The sequence below is a fragment of the Lemur catta genome, chromosome 21 (assembly GCF_020740605.2).
Source record: "Lemur catta isolate mLemCat1 chromosome 21, mLemCat1.pri, whole genome shotgun sequence".
Taxonomy (NCBI): domain Eukaryota; kingdom Metazoa; phylum Chordata; class Mammalia; order Primates; family Lemuridae; genus Lemur; species Lemur catta.
The window spans coordinates 18,397,783-18,417,485 of record NC_059148.1 but is presented as its reverse complement, the minus strand read 5'-3'; the positions used below and the strand labels follow the sequence as shown (position 1 = coordinate 18,417,485).

Genomic DNA, 19,703 nt, shown 5'->3' with positions numbered 1-19,703 from the left:
GATGTGCTGTGTGGCCTTAGGCAAGTCACTTCGCCTCTCTGTGCCTCCATTTATTCATTCTAAAAAGGAAGAAAGTAATAGGGCCTACCTCTCATGGTTGCCGTTAATGAGATAGCATTTAAATACTCAGCAAAGTAAATGGCATAATAAATGGTTGCCATAATTATATTATTATGTTTTTATACTATTGCAGATTCACAAGACATCCTATTGAGGAGGGAGGTGAGGGCAGGAGGTGCGTGTTGTGAATTCAGAAATACGAGCAGTACCGGGAGCAGCATCCCTTGTTCATTCTCTCCAGCTAAATTATTCCCACTTGGGAATTTCAGTACTTTTTTTTTTTTTTAATAACTTAGTGGTTTGTTTATCCAGAAAGGAGGGAGAGCATGGGGCACGCACCCTGGAGCAGAGCCCAGGGAGCCAAATTCAAGGCCAGGCCCTGCTGGCTTAGACTGAACCTCTGTGCACAGTAGGTAAAGGTGCCCAGTGTGACCGTGGGGAAATTGCTGAACCACTCTGGGCCTCAGTTTCCCCATCTCTGATATAGGGATAAGATGAATCTCCCTCCCTGGGAAGTTCAGAAGAACAGCTTAAGAGTCGGTGCACACTCTCATGCACATTACAAACACCATTTATTAACTGCTCTTTCCTTGAGGCAACACCCCCCTGGCCACCAAACCCCTCCAAACACACATTTTCTGTTGACCTATGAACAGGCTCAAATTTTTCCCAACTCAAGAGGCAAAATTCTCTCCCTCTCTCCCCTAACCCTCCCTTCAGTAACATTCTTTTCTTTTTTTTAAAGACAGGGTCTCACTCTGTTGCCCAGGCCAGAGTGCAGTGGCATCATCATAGCTCACTGGAGCCTTGAACTCGTGGGCTCAAGCCATTCTCCTGTCTCAGCCTCCCGAGTAGATGGGACTACAGGCAGGTGCCACCAGCCCTGGCTAATTTTTCTATTTTTTTGTAGAGACAGGGTCTCACTATGTTGCCCAGGCTGGTCTCAAACTCCTGGCCTCCAGTGATCCTCCTGCCTCAGCCTCCCAGGGTTCTTGTGAGAATTAGACATTGTAACCCCAGAAGGAGCTGTCACTGCAGTTTGGCAGGGGAGAGGGGAAGGTTGGCGTGGACCAGCTACTGTCCTTATAATCCCCCAGGTGGGGCCCTCCTCCCACAGAAATGAGGTCTTGGCTTGAGCTTTAAGGATGAAAAGTCAACGACCAATCCCTGGAGGTAGAGATAAGGAAACTGAGGGTCAGAGTGGGCTAGGAGTTCGCCAGAAGTCGCAGGGCAAGTGGGAGGCAATACTGAGAATGCAAGTCCGCGGCTGTTCCCCCGGGATAACTGTGCCCCAAGTCTGTGTGTCCAGTGAGGGGAGGTGGCCCCCCCCAAAGGCGCTCACCTTTTCGAGTGGGAGATTCTGCCTTTTCATCCAACCTTCGGACCGGCCTGTCCTCCGCCGGGGTATCCGAGGCGGAGACGCCTCCCGGTGTCCCCTGGGGGGCGCCCAGGAGCCGGCGCACCCGGGGCCGGCAGCGGGGACCCTGGAAGGCGGAGGGCGCCAGGAGGTGCCGGCGGCGCGCGATCTCCTCCAGGCGGTACACGAGCGGCCGCCGCGGCTCCAGGTCCGGCCCGGGCGAGGGGTCCCCGGAGTCCCGGGGAGGAGGCCGGGTGGGCGGAGCGGAGGCCTGGGGACAGGGGAGCGCCTGTGGGCGCGGCCGCGGATGCCACCTCCACGCCCATTTGCCACCCAGGAGGCTTCTGAGACCTGGGCCGGGGTGAGAGGGACAGGGACAGGGCTCTCTGGCTCTTCCTCCCCGTTCTCTGGAAGCTTCTGATGACACCCCAAGCTCAGAAGCTGCTGGCATTGCGTCCACCTCTCCCCTCTAGCCCAGGGGGTGGAGGAGGCCAGCTGAACCCCCCAAATCACAGAACTCACTATGCGCCCCCAGACACTGTCTCCTACTTCATTCAACAGGCAGATCTGGGGCTGGGGTCAGCTGCCTCCGCCTCCCCTTGTGTGCTTGGGCAACAGATCAACTCGCTGGGCCTCAGTTTCCTCATCGGTAAAATGGGGATGATGATGATAATACCATTTTAATAGTGTTCTCGGGATTTCATGAGAAAATGAGTAAAATCCTTGGCACCCAGTGGGCCCCCAGCAAAGGGGCTGTTTCTGCTCAAGCCCATCTACCCCTACCCACTCCACCCCTCAGCCCAGGGGAGACCCCTGGCTGGTCTACCCAGAAGCCCAGCCCTGCTGGCTGTTTGGGGGTTGAGCAGGGAGAATGGCTAAGGCCCCAGCTGGAACCAGCAGATACAGGCTCTGTGACCTTGGAGTCACTGCCCCTCTCTGGGCCTCAGTTTCCCCATCTGTGGAAGACAAGTGCTATCCTCCAACAACTCCGAGGGGTAGCAATGACCAGTACATTTATGGAGCACTTACTGGACACTGCAAGCTTCACCCATTTCCCAACAACCCTTTGGGGCCACCAGCCTTATCAACAGCCCCATCATATAGGAATTGAGGCTCAGAGAGGTGGAGCGACAGGTCCACAGTCACACAGCTAGTAGGTCCACAGTCACACAATGCTGGTAGGCTTGAATCCAGCCCTCCTGTCTGAGTAGCTTGGTCCACTTGGGGCACTGGGCAAACTTTAGAGGGGCTTCCACTCCCCCAGTCCTCCCCCCTCCTTCCCACCCTCCACGTGGGGACCCCCCGCCAGCTCAGCACAGAGGCCACAGCAGGAAGTGAGACGGAAAAGCACAGGGGAGTCGGCCTGGGTGGGGAGGGTGTTCTGGGAGCCTGGCTCACTGGGGCTGTGGCCAAACAGCTGCAGAAATGGAGATTCAGTTCCTCCAGCAATCTGTGCCCCTACTGCGTGCCTAACATTGAGCGAGGCCTTGGGGTTGGGTAGAAAAAGTGGGACACATCTCTGCCTTCCAAGAGCTCACCTGAAATCCCAGAAGCTCATGTTTATGGGGGACTTTACGGAGGTCTTAGTAGGCAGATTATATTCCTTGATTCTCACCACAACTGAGTAATCGGTGCTATTGTCATCCCAAGTGAAGCATCTAGAAAACAAGGTCCAGAGACGGAAGTGATTTGTCCAAGGTCACACAGCTAGTCAGTGTTGGGGCTGAGATTTGAACCCTAACAGACTGACTTCAGAGCCAGAATTCTCTCATAGTGCTGTTTATTGAGTACCTATTATGTGTCAGTCATTGTAGGTTCCTCCCAGCACTCCCACAGACTGAACCCTTATTCTATAGAGAGGGAAATAAAGGCTCAGAGAGGTTAGGTACCCGGGCCAAGGCTACACAGCCAGGCAGTGGAGGAGCAAAGATTAAAACTCAAACCTCTCATGACCCAAGAGGGAAAATGAAATCAGCCCTATCGTTTGTTCATTCATTCATCTATTAGTGTATTCTATGGTTAGTCATTCAACAGATATTTATGAAGCACCTACTATGTCAGGCACAGGGTGGACCACAATAAACCTGCCCCAGCCCCTGCCCTCAGGGGCTCAGGGTCCTCAGCAGGTCCGTGGGAGGCTCAGATTATATAACAGCCATCTCCTCGGAATTTAGAGGAGGGGCTGTGAGGGATGGCTTCCCGAAGAGGTGGCTCTGGAATTCTGCCTTCTGGCTGGGCCATCTGGGTAAGTCTTTTCATCTGAAAACTCGGGATCACAAAGCCCACCTTGTCCAATGTGGCTCAGGAAATGTCATCCGTGAACACTGTAACAATCCCAGCGAGCCCCTGCAGCAGGAAGCCCATGCTTTGGGAGAGGGTGGTCAAAGAGTGCCCCAAACCCTCCGAGCCCGGGGGGACACAGGGCAAACCAGTGAAAAGAATCCCCAAAGGCCTCAGACAGGGTGTCGCCTGAGTGAGTCCAGGGCCAGAACTGTGACCTCAGCCAGGCCCCTGGGGCCTCCAGCAGGAATGAGGTCAGCGCTGTGGCCTGAGAGAGGAAGGGAGCCCTGGAGCTATTGAGAACTAAGAGAAGCAGCACACGGGGCAGGGGAGCGGGGAGAGGCTGAGCTTAGAGCTTTAGTGTTGGTATAACCCAAGTCCAATCCAGGTGGGACACTCAGGATGTGACCTTAGGCAGGTGATGTCACCTCTGTAAGCTGTACTTCCTCTTTTAGATAACGTATTACTAAATACCTGCATCTGCAGCTTGTCTTATGAAATCAGATAATTTTGACAATTATTTTTTTTAGGAGATGCATCTATAGCACTTATCAGGGTCCGGGGCCGTTCTAAGCACATTACACGCGTGTATTATTCATGAGAGGTTAAGTGGCGCGGGCAGCTGGCTGCTGCCACGGAAGCACAGCTATTGTCACACCTCTGCATTATGTGATTTTGTTACAATGACTGTGCTTTACTTTCTGATCAGGAAAAACAGCAGCAATAACCACCACCAGGAAAGCGAATTCCATTTTGGGAGCAGGATGGGGCCGCGGGCAGTTCTGGGCACCTGTCTGGGACCTGGACGAGGACGAGAATTCAGGAGGGTCCAGTGGTACCAGGGTTGTGCACTTGGGATCTTCTCTCTGGACCTCCAGGAAAAAAAACTGGGAATTAAGAACTCTTCCTTAGGGGGAATCTGCTTGTCCTGAAGTCCAGCTTGCATCCTAGATAGCGTGTGTGCACATGTGTGTATGCACATGCATGTGCGGGGGTGCTGGGGAGGTTTCCCAGGTCATTGTCCGGCCCAGGCCTTCCTCAGTCTTGCACCCACCCCAGCCCAGCCTCTGGTGCCCAGCCTGTCCAGGCCTGCTGCCAGCCGCCAGCCCCAGCTGTCTGTTGTGGCAGATGTTTTTGGCTGAACCATGGCAACGCCAGAACAGGATGTGCCTCTGGATCACAGCGGGGACAAGCCCACGCTCACAGGCTGCCCATGCTGTTCCCCTCCCCAAAGGCTTGTTGGGGAAAACCGCTCAGGCCCAGGTTGGGGACAAATGGTGTTTGTGTCTGGAGAGAGGCAGACCCAGTGCCCTTGTGGGGTCAGTGGCACGGGAGTGGGAGGACGCATGTGCAAATCCCAGCGGAGTGCCTCCTCCAGTGAGCTTGCATGTGCATCCCTCTGCCCTCCAGAAGGATGCTAAGGGAGCAGAGGCTGGTCCACCGGGGGGGGGGGGTAGGGGGGGGCGACCAGTGTCTTCCCCACTATTATGGGAACTATGCATTAAGGGATTACTTTGTGCTAAGACCTGCACTAAATACTTTCTATAACAAATAATATCAAAATTCTGGGGTATTTACTGTGTGCTAATTACAGAGTGCTAGACTTTATAACACCACTCTGAGCTTATCCCTGTTTTTCAAATAAGGAAACTGAGGCACAGAGAGATCAAAATCACTTGTCCCAAGTCACTGAGCGTGTATGGTACAGAGCTGGGATTGGGATCCAGGGCTGTCTTGCTCCAAAACGCTTGACACTTCCAGGACCAGCTACGTAATTTGCTGGGCCCAGTGTAAAATGAAAAGGCCGGCTCTTGTTTAAGAATTATTAGGAATTTCAAGATGGTGACAGTAGGGCATTAAAACCAAGTGCATCCTACTGTGAGCAAAAAGAAGAAAAAATAAAAACTAAAAAAAAAGAAACCAAGTGCAAGGTCTTTGCAAACGTGGAGTCCTGTGCAACTGCCCTGAGCCCGGCCCTGGACACTGTGTCATCACGCCATGCAGTACCACTGCCACCCCCAGACACTCAGCATAAGCAGCCCGGAGCAGCTGACAGCCCAGGATAGCAAGCCCTGTCTGGCACCCCTGAGCCACAGCCATCCGAGAGTCCTCTGTTGCAGGCACCCATGCTATTCCATCAAAGAGAGGGAAGAAAAGACCTTCCCCCTAAAATGCTATGCCTAGCTCCCTAGAACCATGAGCCTGGGAACTCAGACAGCAAATTTTAGCTCAGTACAAAGATATCCTTTTATTAAATCTTTACACTTTCCTTTTTTTTATTATGTAAGTAACATAATCTTGTTGCAGAGATTTTGGAAAATAGATAAAAGGAGGAAACCAACCAACCAACCTTGAATCCTAACTATCTAACGCCACTGCCATTAGCAGCTGGTGTATTTTCTATCTTTTGCAGAGGGGCCTTCTGTCAGCAGACCAAGGGGAGACTAGGCTGTGTTCTCTTTCCCCAGCGCCGGGTGCGTGGCAGGGGCTCCATGAACCGAGGATGTCAGAACAGATGGATGTTAAAAAGGGGGCGTGGCCTAGATGACCTTCCAGATTGTTCTGGACTCTGGAAAACTCAGGATTCTTTGACTGATCGTGAATGTCTGGTGTTGACCCGGGGTTCAGTCCCAGGTGCCAGGCCCTTGCTGGGGTACGAGAGGTGACTTAGACATGGCCCTCTGCCCCAGAGGAACTTGTTTTGGGCAGTCAATGGGTGTCTCCAAACTGTCCCGAGCCCTGGTGAATGAAGCTGGGACTCATTTTCCTGGCATATTCCATTCACTCATCCTCTCATCAAATATCTGTTGAGCACTTACTACGGTCTAAGCATTGCACGTAGTGCATCAGAGGCAATTATCTTTGGGGAGACGATGGTCAGGTACAAAGCACAGGAAACTGGAGTCGGACACTACAGGCCTCTTCTCCTTCCTGGCTGTGTGGTCCCGATCCAAGTTATCTAACCTCTCTGACCATCCACTTCCTCACGTGTAAAACAGTCATATCTGCTGTGAGGATTAACTCCACAATATTTATGTGAAACCCTTGCAACTAGTAGATGCTCAGGATATATTCCTTCCCTTCTCTCTCCCCTCCCATCAATAACAGCCACCATTTATTTAGGATGTAGTGTGCCAGGCAGAAGGGGTTTTGGATATATTATCAGTTAATTTTCAAATCAATGGCCCCAAGAGGTAGGTGGCATTGTCCTCAACTCGTTCTGATATCCGGTTTCAAGAACCAGAGGGAGCTCCCCAGCTCCAATGCACCCCTCGCGGGAGAACTTGTCTTTTAGGGTCAGATGCTGGCCCATCCCCTCCTAGGCTGGAAGGCTGCTAATGTAAATGCCGGCATTTTATCTGCCGGAACAGTTTACAACGAAAGGAATTTCAGGCTGCAACTGGACTCTTTACAAGTATACTTTGGGATGCATGCGCAGTTTCCCTTTAAAGGCAAAATATGGTGACTACGGTTGGGGGGAGGGGAACATACCTTGCATCGCCCCCAGTAGACTTCACCCCCAATGGCCTTCAGAGCAAGAAATGGGTCAGGTCTCCCAGGGGCTGGAAGCTTCGCCTCTGACTCCTCTGCTTCCTCGCTGATGCCGCCAGGGAGATGAAGATGCATCTTCGGCTTGCTGCTTTCCCCTTCTGGGGTGGGAGCTGCAGCTCTGGGAGGGGTTTCCGATGGGGACGGAGCAGTAGCCATTGGGCTTCATCACTTTTTAGATCTAACTGTGGGCAAATTACTTACACTCTGCAGGCCTGTTTCTTCATCTGTGAGCTGCGAATAATGCCCACGGGAGGATGCAGTGGGATTCCTTGCGTAAAGCACGTGGAAGGCGCGTGGTAAGTACAATGTTCACCCCAAGGACCGGTGAGTGCTGTTTTCTGGGCAGGGCTCACTTTGTGCACTGTTTGAGGACCTCTCTTTTAGAAGGGCCTTCCCTATGACTACAACGAAGCGAAGCGAATCCTTTTGAAATTCCAAGTCATCCTCATGCTCAGCCTGCTGGAGCTTCCTTCTTTCAAGCATCTGGCCCAGCAGGGCTTCCCCAGACATAAACACAAATGAGCACGTGGATCCTCCCATACACATCCCCCGCCCCCCTACTACAGGTGTGATCTGGGATCACACCCAACCGTGGGATGGTTACTCTGAGCAGGCGGTCAGGGCAGAAGCAGCTGGTCGTGGGAATATTCTCCCAGGGCCTGAGTATGCAAGTATCTGGTAAGTTTTGGGAACACCCATATTCTGTTAGGATGATGTGGGTGTTGTCTCCAGAAAGCATGTGTGGAATGTGATTGTAAGTGGCAAAGCGTGAGCCTACGCAATTGCATCACATTCTCATTTTGGTGGTTTCTAAACTTGGCCATCACAATTCCCAGAGAATCTATCAGCAACATACACATTGCTGGGCCCCATCCCCAGACTCCGATTCACACATCTGTTAGGTTATCTCCAGCCTTGCCGAGGAAGAGTGTGTCCTGAACCGTGACACTCAGCATTTCCATGTTTAAAACATCCCACGGAGGGGGCTGCATTAGAACTCGGTAACACTAACCACGAGGACCGTCCCATTAAACTTTTGCATTGATTTCATACTCAACAAACAGTTCCTCCAACAAACATTGGCTTCCCACATAGAATTACCTGGAAGGCCTAAAGGTGCTAATCAGCATAATCTGGTCTGCTTGACGGTCATAATCCTTGTGGTAAAGTAATAAACGTGCATTCCGGTTTATTCATCAGTCTCTTGTGAGTCTAAGTTGACAGAGCAACTCCAGGTGCAGTGAACCAAGTACTTTCTGGATCTGCAGGCACTGGAATTTAGTGGTCACGCCCAACTGCTTGTGGCAGTTAGTGCTCACCAAATTATGTGTGCCCCATACATCTCCCGGGCCCCCTGGCCCTTGGGTTGGGGCCACGTGACCAGGTCTTGCTGCACGGCACCCAGACGAAGGCAGATGAGAGTGAACGTGAGTTTTCCTTGCTTTCTCCCCTCCCTGCACAGCTAGAGGCAAAGAACTCCAAGGTGGCAGGATTTTAAGATGAAAGCAGCCCTGCTTCCTGAGTCACGGAGGGAGGAGGGCCACCGAAAGCTGCCTGGTGTGCAGTGGATTGTGATACGGACAGATCAGCCTGTGCTGTGTTCAGTGGCTGAGATTTCCTGGGATCCTGGCCTTGGCGACCAGCGGTCATTAGTCTCCACGGTCCTCCGCCACCAGCTGTAGCAGGAGCATGATGGGCTCTAGAGCACACCTCTGGCTTTACGTTTCCCACTTGTCGGGGAAGAGAACCCACCCAAAGTCCACATCCCATTCTGGTGGGTAACATTCTTTTGGTCCAAAAAGGACCACCCACAAGTGGGCCTGCTCTTGCTTACTGACAAAATCAGGAGGGAAAAAGCCCAGTCCTGGGAGGAGCTAATATTTCTTCCCTTGGCTCCTTCTTTGGCCTAACCTGTCCACATTTCCTAGCATGGAGCTTAGTACACAGTAGGTGCTCAGCAAAGACTGCCATGATGATGATGATGATGATGATGATGATGATGATGATGATGTAGTATCAGACTGTCTCGGCAAGGGTTAAAGGGGCAATTTCCATTTGTACAAATTCAGTCATCAGGCATTTATAAAGAAAAAGTTTATTTCCATCACAAGAAGCACACACACTATATACAATACACACCAACAGAAGTAAAAAACAAAAAAGTGCATTATGCATCTTCTACTGCAAATTCACAGTACAAAAGATACTGCCTTTTAAATAGATAATATAAAAAAACAAGAAGAAAAACAATATAATAAAAAAATCATTGATATCATAATGCAACACACGGGAACCCACTGGCAGCTTCTGAGAAACCAAAGAACAACTCGTCTCGCGGAGCTCCTGGTTTTGGGGGCAGGAAAGAGGTTTGGTCTGTACCTATATTTTGTTGCAAAAGAGCTCAAGACGTTAACGGAGAGGAAAAATAGGGTGGCCTAGGTGGCAATAAAATCTCTATTAAATAAGAGTACAATGGTGCAACTGGGGCAATGGGTAAGATGCGGGGCTCTGGTTCAGAGGTCACCCGGCCTGTGCCACCCCCCAGCTGGCCAATAAACCAAATCACGTTTTTCATCGGCTCCTATGGGATACAGCGCCAACGCCTGCCTTGCCTGCAGGAACTACCAGTGTTCGCTCTTTCTTTCTTTCTTTTTTTTTTTTTGCATGTGGGAGTCTTCTGGTGTGGACCAGAAAACCTGCTAGACAGATTCTAAAAGAGCTGCAACACTTCCCAGTGCTGTTTCTAGCAAGGCTCCTTGGAACAGCTGTGAACACACAATGTAAAACTGCATAGCAGAATAAACACAGATACGGGATAGGACAAGCTAAAGTCCTAATGCCAACCACTACCAACAAGACACAGTGTCCAACCACAAACCATGAGACTTTTAACCTTTCGCATAAATACACAGTATTTGTAACTATTATTAAGGCACTCGATTGTAAAACAATAATTACAGTGTATGAAAGGAGGGAGGAAGCAGCTACTATCTTCTCATGCAGCAAGGCCGACAGAAAGGACAGCAGAGGACCAACTGGTGATCTGGTTCTCGAGATGCCTGTTGCAGAGAGTGACAGAAGCCAGGGCCGCAGCACCTACTGCACAACAAGAACGAGGCAGTCTCTCCAGATCGGTCACAGGATTCGCTGTGGAGCTCGGGTGACACGGCGTGCATGTGGATGAGACAGAAATGATGCACGTGGTCATCTGACTCAAATTCTACATACTCAAACATATATAGGCGGAGTGAAGTCACACACATAAGTAGTCGATTGCAGAACGAGCACTAACAAAACAAGTGGCTGGGTATGGGGGTAAAGTCAAGGGCCTTCATTTGACCTGTAACCTCAGCAGGAACCTGGGAGGTGGGACCAGGACAAGTGAACCTGCACCGTGCTGTCCAGATGTCACCAGGTTTCTGATCTACCTAGCTCTCTTGCCAGAGGTGAAGTGGGTGCCCTCACTAGGTGGTGTGTTTGGGGGGCGCCCTGCTAAGTGGCCAGCCACCGAGCAGGGTTGGATGCAATGTATTCTGGCACCAAGAATTTCCAGCTCCCTCTTCAGATGCCTCAGGCAAGGTTACTTAATATGATCTCTTGACTAAATGATGCAGCATTTGTTCCCAGGAGGGAGACATGGTCCCCAGGGGAGGAGCAGGATGCATGAACCTTCCAGGATGGGCTGGCCCTGAGGCACGAGTGCAGAAATACAGGGTTGTCCTGAAGGTCTATTCTGCTCAACCTCAGCTCCATCCTGCTGCATCCTCTGGCCTTAGACCAGGGGCAAGGGCTGTAGAACCGACTGGAATGCTCTTCAGCAGAAGGGAGCAGAATGGGACTTGGACAGTGAGTGTGGCTATCTGTGTGCACCTGGTGAGTGATCTGCATGCTCGAGCAACAGGGTGCCACAGAGAAGGGCTTGCCACCCCGCAGTGAGCTATTCAACAGCCTGGAGGTTGGCAGGGGTCCCTGCCTTGACAGCAAGGAGGTGGACAGGGAGAGAAAGAAACCGTGTTCATGTAGCCAGGACATCGCCGGAAGGCCCTGAAGTAGCTACAAGACAAAGCAATGGAAACCGGCAACTGCCCAATTATGATCAGAAGGCAGCCTGGTTCTTCCTCTCTGTGACCCCCTTACGCTTAAAAACTCGAAGAGAAGACCTTCCTGTTAGCAGAAGGTGAAGATGTAGAAAAGTTCAGTCTAACTTTTGGCATGCCACAGCCATTAAGGTGAGGGGGAAGATGAAATGCAGTGGAATACTCAGGGTATCAAGCTGATTTAGAAAATTTTCCTTTTTTCCCAAATCAACAAGGGCATTTGATGAAAATGACAATCACAAAAAAAAAAAAAAAGAAAAGAAAAAAAATCAATGACCTGCATGGCACAAACCTCTGCCTGCCTCTTTCTTGTGCCACTTACATCTGGAATTTTCTCCATCGGCTAAGATGACACACAAAGCGTCGGCCAAGCCGTGGGATATCTTACGGGGCAAACTTTCTTTTCTGAGACCAGCATGAACTTGTCTTTGCCAAGGTGCCCCCAAGCCTGGCAGACCGCTCTTGTCTTGTTCGTATAATATTTCAAATAGGAATTTGCCGTATGGTTTACATGCAGCTTATTTGAGACTCCAGGAAAAATCTTTGACCTTTTTATCCAGGCCAGAGTATTAACCACCAAATCAAGAATGCTTCATTTTGCTCTGATGATGGGGACAAACGCCCTGGTGTCTGTTTAGATGTCGATATACTACTGTCCTCCCGAAAAATGCATGGATAAGTTTGCCAAGAGCCAAAACAACCCACTTGTATTTGAAATCTTCCCCCTACCCTGACTCTTTCACTGGACAAGAAAAATTATGGCTTTCGAAATTAAAGTCTTCAAAAATATATCACTCTCATACACAGACATGGTGAAAAAAACCAACATAAGCCTGTCATCACCACATTTAAGGGATTATTTTGACACAACTGATTTGTCCCATAAAATTTAATTTGGCAAAACATACTGAACTTGGTATTTTTTTTTGAGACCGTGCTCTCGTTGGCTGAGATGGGGGAAAACCCACAGGGGTTTCAGGAATAAGTGGATAATCACCTTTTAAGGTGCTTTCAATTGACACTAGTGGGAAACAAATTCCTAGAAAGTAAATTAAAGAAGGTTTAAAATTTAAAAAAAGAAGAAGAAGAAGAAGAACCATACCAGGGAAAAACAGTCCCAGGAGAAAGGGTTTTTGCAAAAGCTCTACCCCCTGGTTGAAACACGAACTTGCCTTGCTCCTGAAGACCCTGCCCGGGGTGCTTTCCAGAATGGCCTGCTTTTGGGAACCCGGTTCCGACCAATGTAAGGTAGCAACTCACTCGCCCACTTCCAGAATTTGGCTGGCCTTGAAGGCTTTCTGGTTTCACTGAGCTAATCCAGCAGACCCAGCGGAGGGCAAGATGGAATTGCAGAAGAGCTCCAACAAACAGTGTTCCCCGCTGGCCCCCAATAAACAACCACTCCATCCTGCACAAGAGAGGCAAGCTGGGGTGGGCTGGCCAGGCCTGGAGTCGGAGGAGGGAAGGGTCGGGGTCCAGGAGGTCTTCAAATTTGCTGTTTCTTCTGCAGGGCCAAAGGCAGCCCTGTGTTGTCAAATAAAACCAGGGGGCAGCAAACTTTCTCTATAAAGGACCTGACAGTAAATTAGCTTATAGGCTTTGTGGGCCGTGTGGTTTCTGTCGCATATTATTTCATTTTTTTTAACAACCCTGTAAAAATGCAAAAACCATTCTTAGCTCAGGGGGCCATACACGACAGATTGCTGATCCCCGAATTCAACCTTCCTGTCTTTCTACCGAGCTGCTGCTCTCTCTTCAAGATGCTTTAACATTCTGTCTTGCCCGCTGACACCAGATAAGTCCTCTGATTCAAGCCCAGAGCCCCAGGCCGAGCTCACCTGGTTCTGAAAGGGGCCACCCACAGAGGTGAGGCCAGACCACAGATCCCTGGTCATTGTCATCGCTGCTGGGAAGAAACAGGAAGCAGTATTCCCACCACAGCAAGGGCCACTGTAAACGCCTGTGAAGCTCTGCAACAGCCCCACTCCTCTCAGAGAAGCTGCTGCTGAGTTACTCCTGGAGAGGGAACTGCTGCAATCTCCGTGCTCTCCCCAAATAGGAACAGATGGGGCCAAACGAGCCCCGGAGCGTCCGGCTCCCAGCAGGACAAGCCACGTCTCAGAACCACCGCTCCTGCCCGACACTCGAGCGCTTTCAAAACCTAAAGGCAACCACGTGCGCGCGGTCTGGCAGCAGGTGGGGCTCCCGACGCGTGGTGGGCCCTTCCCCTCAACTAGGGGCGCTTTCAACTGCAGCATTAGCAACAGCTGAGACCACCACACTCCTCCCATTTTTCCCACCTGAGCCCCGTGCTGGTCAAGCACACGTCACTCAGCGGTAACGGCAGCGCGAGGACAGAGCAAGCTCCACCACGGCACAGGACAGCTCCATCCAGTGACTCCACCGAGCCGTATCCGGTGCCATCGAGTTAAAAGTCTTGACACATCTGGGGTCCCAACCCAAACACAGAACACAAGAAAGTTCTCTCTATTTTTTTTTTTTTTTGAAAAACCCTTTCTAACACAGCATTATTCCCTGGAATGAGCCTTGGTCATCCTTGTATTTTAAAAATAATAAAAAGCACAGCAAGAACGGAGAGGTAGGACTTATGTCGCCATCCAGGAGTTTTCTGAGAGGGCCACGAATGAGCTAGAACGTCTGCCGCGGCGATGCCACCATGGCCACGACTTTTCTTCTGCAGGCTGCGAACGGAACGGCTTGGACGTGGGTGCAGATTCGTGCACGTTCCTCTCAAGACACGATTCTTCTTGGAAACACAGGACCTGGGCGCGGAGTCTTGCATCTGCCGGCCTGTGGCTTCAGCTTCTCCCAGGCCACGCCGCCGAGAGTTCCCCTTTCTTCTTGTGCTGCGAGTTAATTATTTTTGTTTCTTCTCCTCCTCTCTGTGGCAAGAGGGGGAAGAGTTAGGATGACTTCAATTGCTTAAGGGAAATCGACATGGAAGGGGCTGACCAAAATCCACAGTGAAACGACGAGAGGAATCATCGGAAAATACGTGTCCCGGTGCAGCAGCAGGGTCAGCTTTTGCTCCCCCAGGGGGGGCTCTTCAAGTTTTCTGGGGCGGATTTCCCTGACGGTTTGGAGGTCGCAGGTGGGTTCCTCGGGGTGGCCTGGGGCTCATGCAGGTAGGAAGACTCGCTCATCGTGGCGTCCTGGGAGTCGGCCACGGTGGACGGGTCAGCCTCACTGGACAGGTCTTCGGTCGAGAAGTTGAGACTGCCGAGCTTGGCAAGGGAGTGCGAGCGCTTCAGCGGGGACGAGACGGTGAGGCCCGCCAGCCGGAGCCGGGTCTCGATCTCCTGGGTGCGCTGCTTCACCAGCCCCGGCTTCCCACGGACGCTGTGGATGCTGTCGCTGCTGGAGCTCCGGGTCAGGTTGGAGCTCATGGAAGAGGAGGTGGGGGTGTAGCAGATGGTCTTCAGAAAGTCTTTGGAGAAGTGACTGGTGTGATCCAGGCGGCAGAGGAAGGGAGGGGGACTCTTCAGCGAGGCTCCCTCCAAGGCAAGGGGTGGGGCAGCCTCCGGTTTGTCATCGCTCCCCGCTAGGCCGGGGAAAGGCAGGGGCCCTGGCTCCCGGACTGCGGCCGGCCCCTGGCTCTCCTCGGGGATGCTGGCCTCCAGCCTGCCGGCCGTGCAGTCCCTGAAGGCGGAGGCCGGGGCTGCGGGCGCGCGCTTCAGTCTCTCCAGCTCTTTGGTGTGCTTGCGGACCAAGCCTGCCTTCTGCAGCTGGATGATGGACTCCTGGTGCTGCATCAGGTAGCTGTGGGTCGTGGGTTTCTCGGCCTCGTTACTGAACAGCAGCCGCAGGTCCTTAGCGGGCTTCGGGTCTTTCTTGGGTGGTGACTCTTCCTTCGCCACTTCCATGCTAGGAGGGTTCTTATCACAGTGAGAATTCTTCAAAAGGAGGGACTTTGGCAGGAGTTTTGGGGTCTCTCTGGAAGGTTCCAAAAGGCTAGCTGGGAGCTCTGGGGCAGCTGCAGCCCCAGAGCCACTGGGGTCCGGCCTCCTGGCGCCCGCTGGTGGCGGGAGTGGGGGAGTCTCGGCTGGGCCGGAAGCCGGCTTCTCCAGAGCCCGGGCCCGGCTGGCTGTGAGGGCCATGGGGGACGACGTGACGTGCGGCAGGAAGGCAGGCTGGGTGCAGATGGCAGGGGCACCAGGGTCCTCACATCGCTCCCTGAAGGCCTCTGGGGCCCCGCTGGCTGGAGGGTACATGCAGTCAGCACAGGATTTATAGGAAGGCTTCACTTTGTTAAGGATCCCAAATATAGCGTCATGCTGCAAGGGGACAAGAACATTGTGAGAGGGGGCCCTGATGAGCTGAGACCAAAACTCGGAGGCGGGTATGAGGCCAGGCTGGGGCAGGCCCTGGAGCGGTGGCTCTTGCTTCGTTTAGTGCAGGAGTCGAGACCTCCCAGGACCCACCTGACCCTGAATAATGCAGATGAGACAGGAGCTGGAGACACCAGCCAAAGCTGCCCAGGAGCACGTGTCCGAGGCCCTGGGCAGACCTGGGGCCTCGCTCCAGCATGGCTGGGGCAGGACCCCCAGGGCCGTCCTTCTCAGCCATGCCCCTGCCACCTGCTCAGTGTGACACTTTTGCAGGACTTGGTCTCACTGGGAAAACAGGGTGACAACTCCTGCCTCCCAGCACTGTGAGAATGACATCAAATAGTGCGTGTCCACCATGGAAACACTGAAAGGGGGCCTCTTCCTTTCACAGAGATTTGCACGTGGGGAGTACGCAGCCTGACAACAGAGCCCCTCCCGTCCAGCAGGAGCACAGTGTGGCTCCAGAACCTTCATCCAACCACGGTCTTCTCTCGAGTGTTGGCAGACTCGACACAGACCCAGACACGGGTGCCCACAGGCCCTGGTAAGTGCGCCAGGCTGGGGTGGGCTTGATAAACCAACAGAAAACATGTTTACACTGTCTCCTAAGGAAGCTCCCTGCTTTCTGGTCACCAGGGCTCTAAGTGACTGCAGCACGTCCCTTCACCTCCTCCCTGGCAGACTGACAGGCACAGAGCAGCGCTACCAGGCTGAGATGGGGCAAGATCACAAAAGGGACGCCACACCGCTGGGGGCGACTCTCCGGAGCTGTTCAGCTGGGACATTCCTGATCCGGGCTATAACCGAACCCAGGCAAAGGGCTGATGCAGGCTTCCCGCACTTTCTCCCTGCAAGTGGGGCCTGGGTGACCCCCGTCCCCTTGACTGTCAGGGATTAACACCATCCTGCGTAGCAGGCTTAAGCCCCCCAAGGTAGAAAGTCTTGGGGGGTCCAACACTCGGGGAGTCAAAAGGATACGCAGCCATTACTCCTGGAGGGAGGGGCCTCTACAGAACCTTCTCTCAGTCAGGAACCCTGGGGCCAGCTTCTGGGTCCACCAGTAGGACCTTAGTCCTGACCAACCTCCTCTTGTTAAGGCCTGAATTCTCTCTCTTTTTTTTAAGAGACAGGGTCTTGTTCTGTCACCTAGGCTGGAGTGTAGTGGCCCAGTTATAGCTCACTGCAGCCTCGAATTCCTGGGTTCAAGCAATCCTCCTGCGTCAGCCTCCCTAGCAGCTGGGACTACAGGTGTGCGCCACCATGCCCAGCTAATTTTAAAATTCTTTTTAGAGATGGGGTCTCACTCTGTTGCCCAGGCTGGTCTCAAACTCTTGGCCTCAAGTGATCGTCCCGTCCTGACTCCCAAGTGCTGAGATTATAGGCATGAGCCACAGTGCCTGGACCAAGGCCTAAATTCTTGACCCAGACATTTTTCAGAAGCTTTAGCCAAAGCGCCTATATGGTGGTTCCTCTGAAACCTGGACTGAAGTCCACCATGGCGGGGGATCTGAAAGCACCTTTCAGAGCAACCGGGTGGGAGACGGGGGAGAATCATCCACTCAACACGTATTCACGGAGCGCCTGCCTCGTGCCAGGACTTGCATCAGACTCGGGGGCTGGGGACGAGACACAGCCCCTACCCTCAGGAAGCCCGCTGTCCACTGATGGGAACAGACCTGAAGACTGTGACAAGGACCAGGGGAGCGGGGTGAGCTCAGGGCCTCCAGCGAGGGAGGGAAGGCTGCCCCTAGGAACTGACTTCAGCTGAGCTTCTGGGGCCAGCAGGTGCCGAGCAGGCAGAGGAAGCAGAGACCGTGCCCAGCGGCTGCAGGGCAGGAGGGCCCTGCACAGGGTGGCAGGCTGGAGAGTGGGGTGACGCGGGACACAAGGCAGGAGGGCATGGGGCACTGCCTCCAGACGTCCTCGCCCCACCCTCTGAGCCACTGTCTTCCCAGGCCCCCGGCGGCCCCTCTCTCCCACCAGCCTACCTGCAGCCCACTTCCGGAGGGGCCTGGCCACCCTCTGCTTAAAGCCCCCCAGGGCGTCCACGGTTTTATCTCACTTGTCTCTGTGGGTATTTGTGGTGAGCAGGGAAGTGGGGGATCCATGAGGGGTGAGTATTTGGCGTGGAATACCTTTCACGATCTGGAGGTCAGTGGATGGACTTCCCAGTTCTGCCTGCACTATGCCATGACATTGGTGACAAAACAGCTTTACACTCGAAAGCATCTGTCAGCATCCCAAGTGCTTCCACTTGAGAATCCCAGCGGTCCCGTGCACTGGGCAGGTGGGGCCAGCGGAAACGAAGCTCCCTGCCCCGGGCCCTGGCCAGCTGGCGCCAAGGCAGGGTGCACGTGGAGACCGGGCCGCACAGCACACCCCTCCACGCAGCCAGCCTCTGCCCCTGGGTCGCCTCCCACTGATGCAAGAGGGAAAAGTTTGGCTGCAACGAACTATCTGCTCGGTAAGCACCGGCCGGAAGCTCAAACCTTGTTGCAGACAATCCACCCATTATCACAGCTTCCAGAGACTCACGGAGTTGGGCACGAGAATCTGAGCTAGGAGACTAGATACTCAATGATGCTGAGGGATCGTTACCGGTTTTTTGAAGGTGGTCATGGTATTGCGGTTATGGCCCGTACTGGAGCCTTCAGGAATAAAATGGTTAATCTGGGATTGATTTCAACATAGCCCAGCGTCTGGGGAAGCGGGTGAGATGAAATAAGAACAGCCACATGTTGATCAAGGTTGAAGCTGGGTGGTAAGTTATTATGTTTTACATTTTACGTAAGAAGGAAGAAACTGAGTCGGAAAGCCTGCCTAAGATGTGAACAAGGTGCACGGGCTGGAGGGGGCACGCTGGGATTCGTGTCATTCCTGGCAGACCCCAGTCCACTATCTACGTACATGTGACATTCCCAATCAGCCAGCAGAGTCACCCTCCGAAATAAGCCCACGGCTCCCTGCCCCGTCCCCGGAGATGAGAGCTGCCAGCTCCAAAACGGGGAGCAGCGGGACGGACCCCACACCCTGGTCCCGTGCCTACCTCGAAGTCATCGGGACAGCTCCTCTTGCTGTTGTTGTTGTTTAGGTTTTCCCGGTTGAGCTGGGTTGGAGGCCGCCCCCACCGCCCTGGTCCTGGGCCATCGTCCCTGTCCATGTCCTCCGCCTGTGGCGAGGAACCCCTCCGGCCCGCGGGGCTCACGAACTCTAGTTTCTTCCTGGCGTCCTTCTCACAGAGCCCGGGGCCCTCCTGGGGGTGTCTGGCTGTCTTGTGCGCCTCTGCTGGCTGGGCTGCCTCCTCCGAAAGAGTGTCCCTCTCGAGGTCCTCGAGCTGGACCGAGCTGCAGATTTCGCCGTCAGGGGAAGGCGGGAGGGGGTCTGAGAGTCGCCGGAAACAGCAGGGGAGAGCGGGCCCTCCGGGGGCCCTGAGGCCTGGGAAGCCGGGCTGGGCAGCATCCTCCAGGCAGGGCGGCCGGGTCTCCGGGGTGCTGTCCAAGGTCTCTGGTGAGAAGTCGCAGGGTCCTGCAGGGCCATCTGCGGGCGGCTGGAGGCTGCTCTCCGTCTGCTGCCCCCACAGCTTGTTATGCCGCTGTTTGCTGTGGGGAGAAAGGGCAGGGGAAGGTGAGCAGGGGAGGACAGCGCCCAGAGGGGCCTGGGGGAGAGGGGTGCAGGGGGAGCAAACAAAGGACAGCCCACGGTTGGCGCTGCTGGCAGGCGCTCACTTAGGTAAAGGCCCTCTGTTCATTTGTTCCCAAGAAACACAAGCATGAGGACCCTGAATCACCATGGCTTGCATGGGAAGCCTCACATGACTTGCGGTCACGTGGGGACAACGTGACAGGGACACAAAGGGAGTCTAGACTTGCCCTCTGTGCATCTGTGTTCATGCCATCTCATTTTGTGAACCCAGTCACTTCACTCATGTTCCATCTGTCAAACGAGAATAACAATCCTCCTCCTGCCCACGCTGCAGAGAAATCAGGGGATGACGGCAGAGAGTACGTG

At 53.3% G+C, this 19,703-nt stretch overlaps 1 protein-coding gene and 1 non-coding gene across 3 annotated transcripts in view; both read right to left on the bottom strand.

The window, feature by feature from the left end:
* Positions 1-9,328: 9,328 nt before the first annotated feature.
* SSH1 (slingshot protein phosphatase 1) overlaps positions 9,329-19,703 on the bottom strand; it is a 60,681-nt gene continuing 50,306 nt past the window's right edge. For both annotated transcript variants that reach the window (XM_045534621.1, XM_045534622.1), the window contains 2 exons: positions 18,742-19,294; positions 9,329-15,641 (listed from right to left, as the gene is read on the bottom strand). In XM_045534621.1, coding sequence (XP_045390577.1) covers positions 14,385-15,641; positions 18,742-19,294 — 1,810 coding nt within the window. In that variant the 3' untranslated portion in view covers positions 9,329-14,384. The remainder of the gene's footprint in view (positions 15,642-18,741; positions 19,295-19,703) is intronic.
* On the bottom strand, positions 9,918-9,979 carry LOC123626322. The gene has a single exon (XR_006730808.1). It is a non-coding gene; the product is annotated as a U7 small nuclear RNA (small nuclear RNA).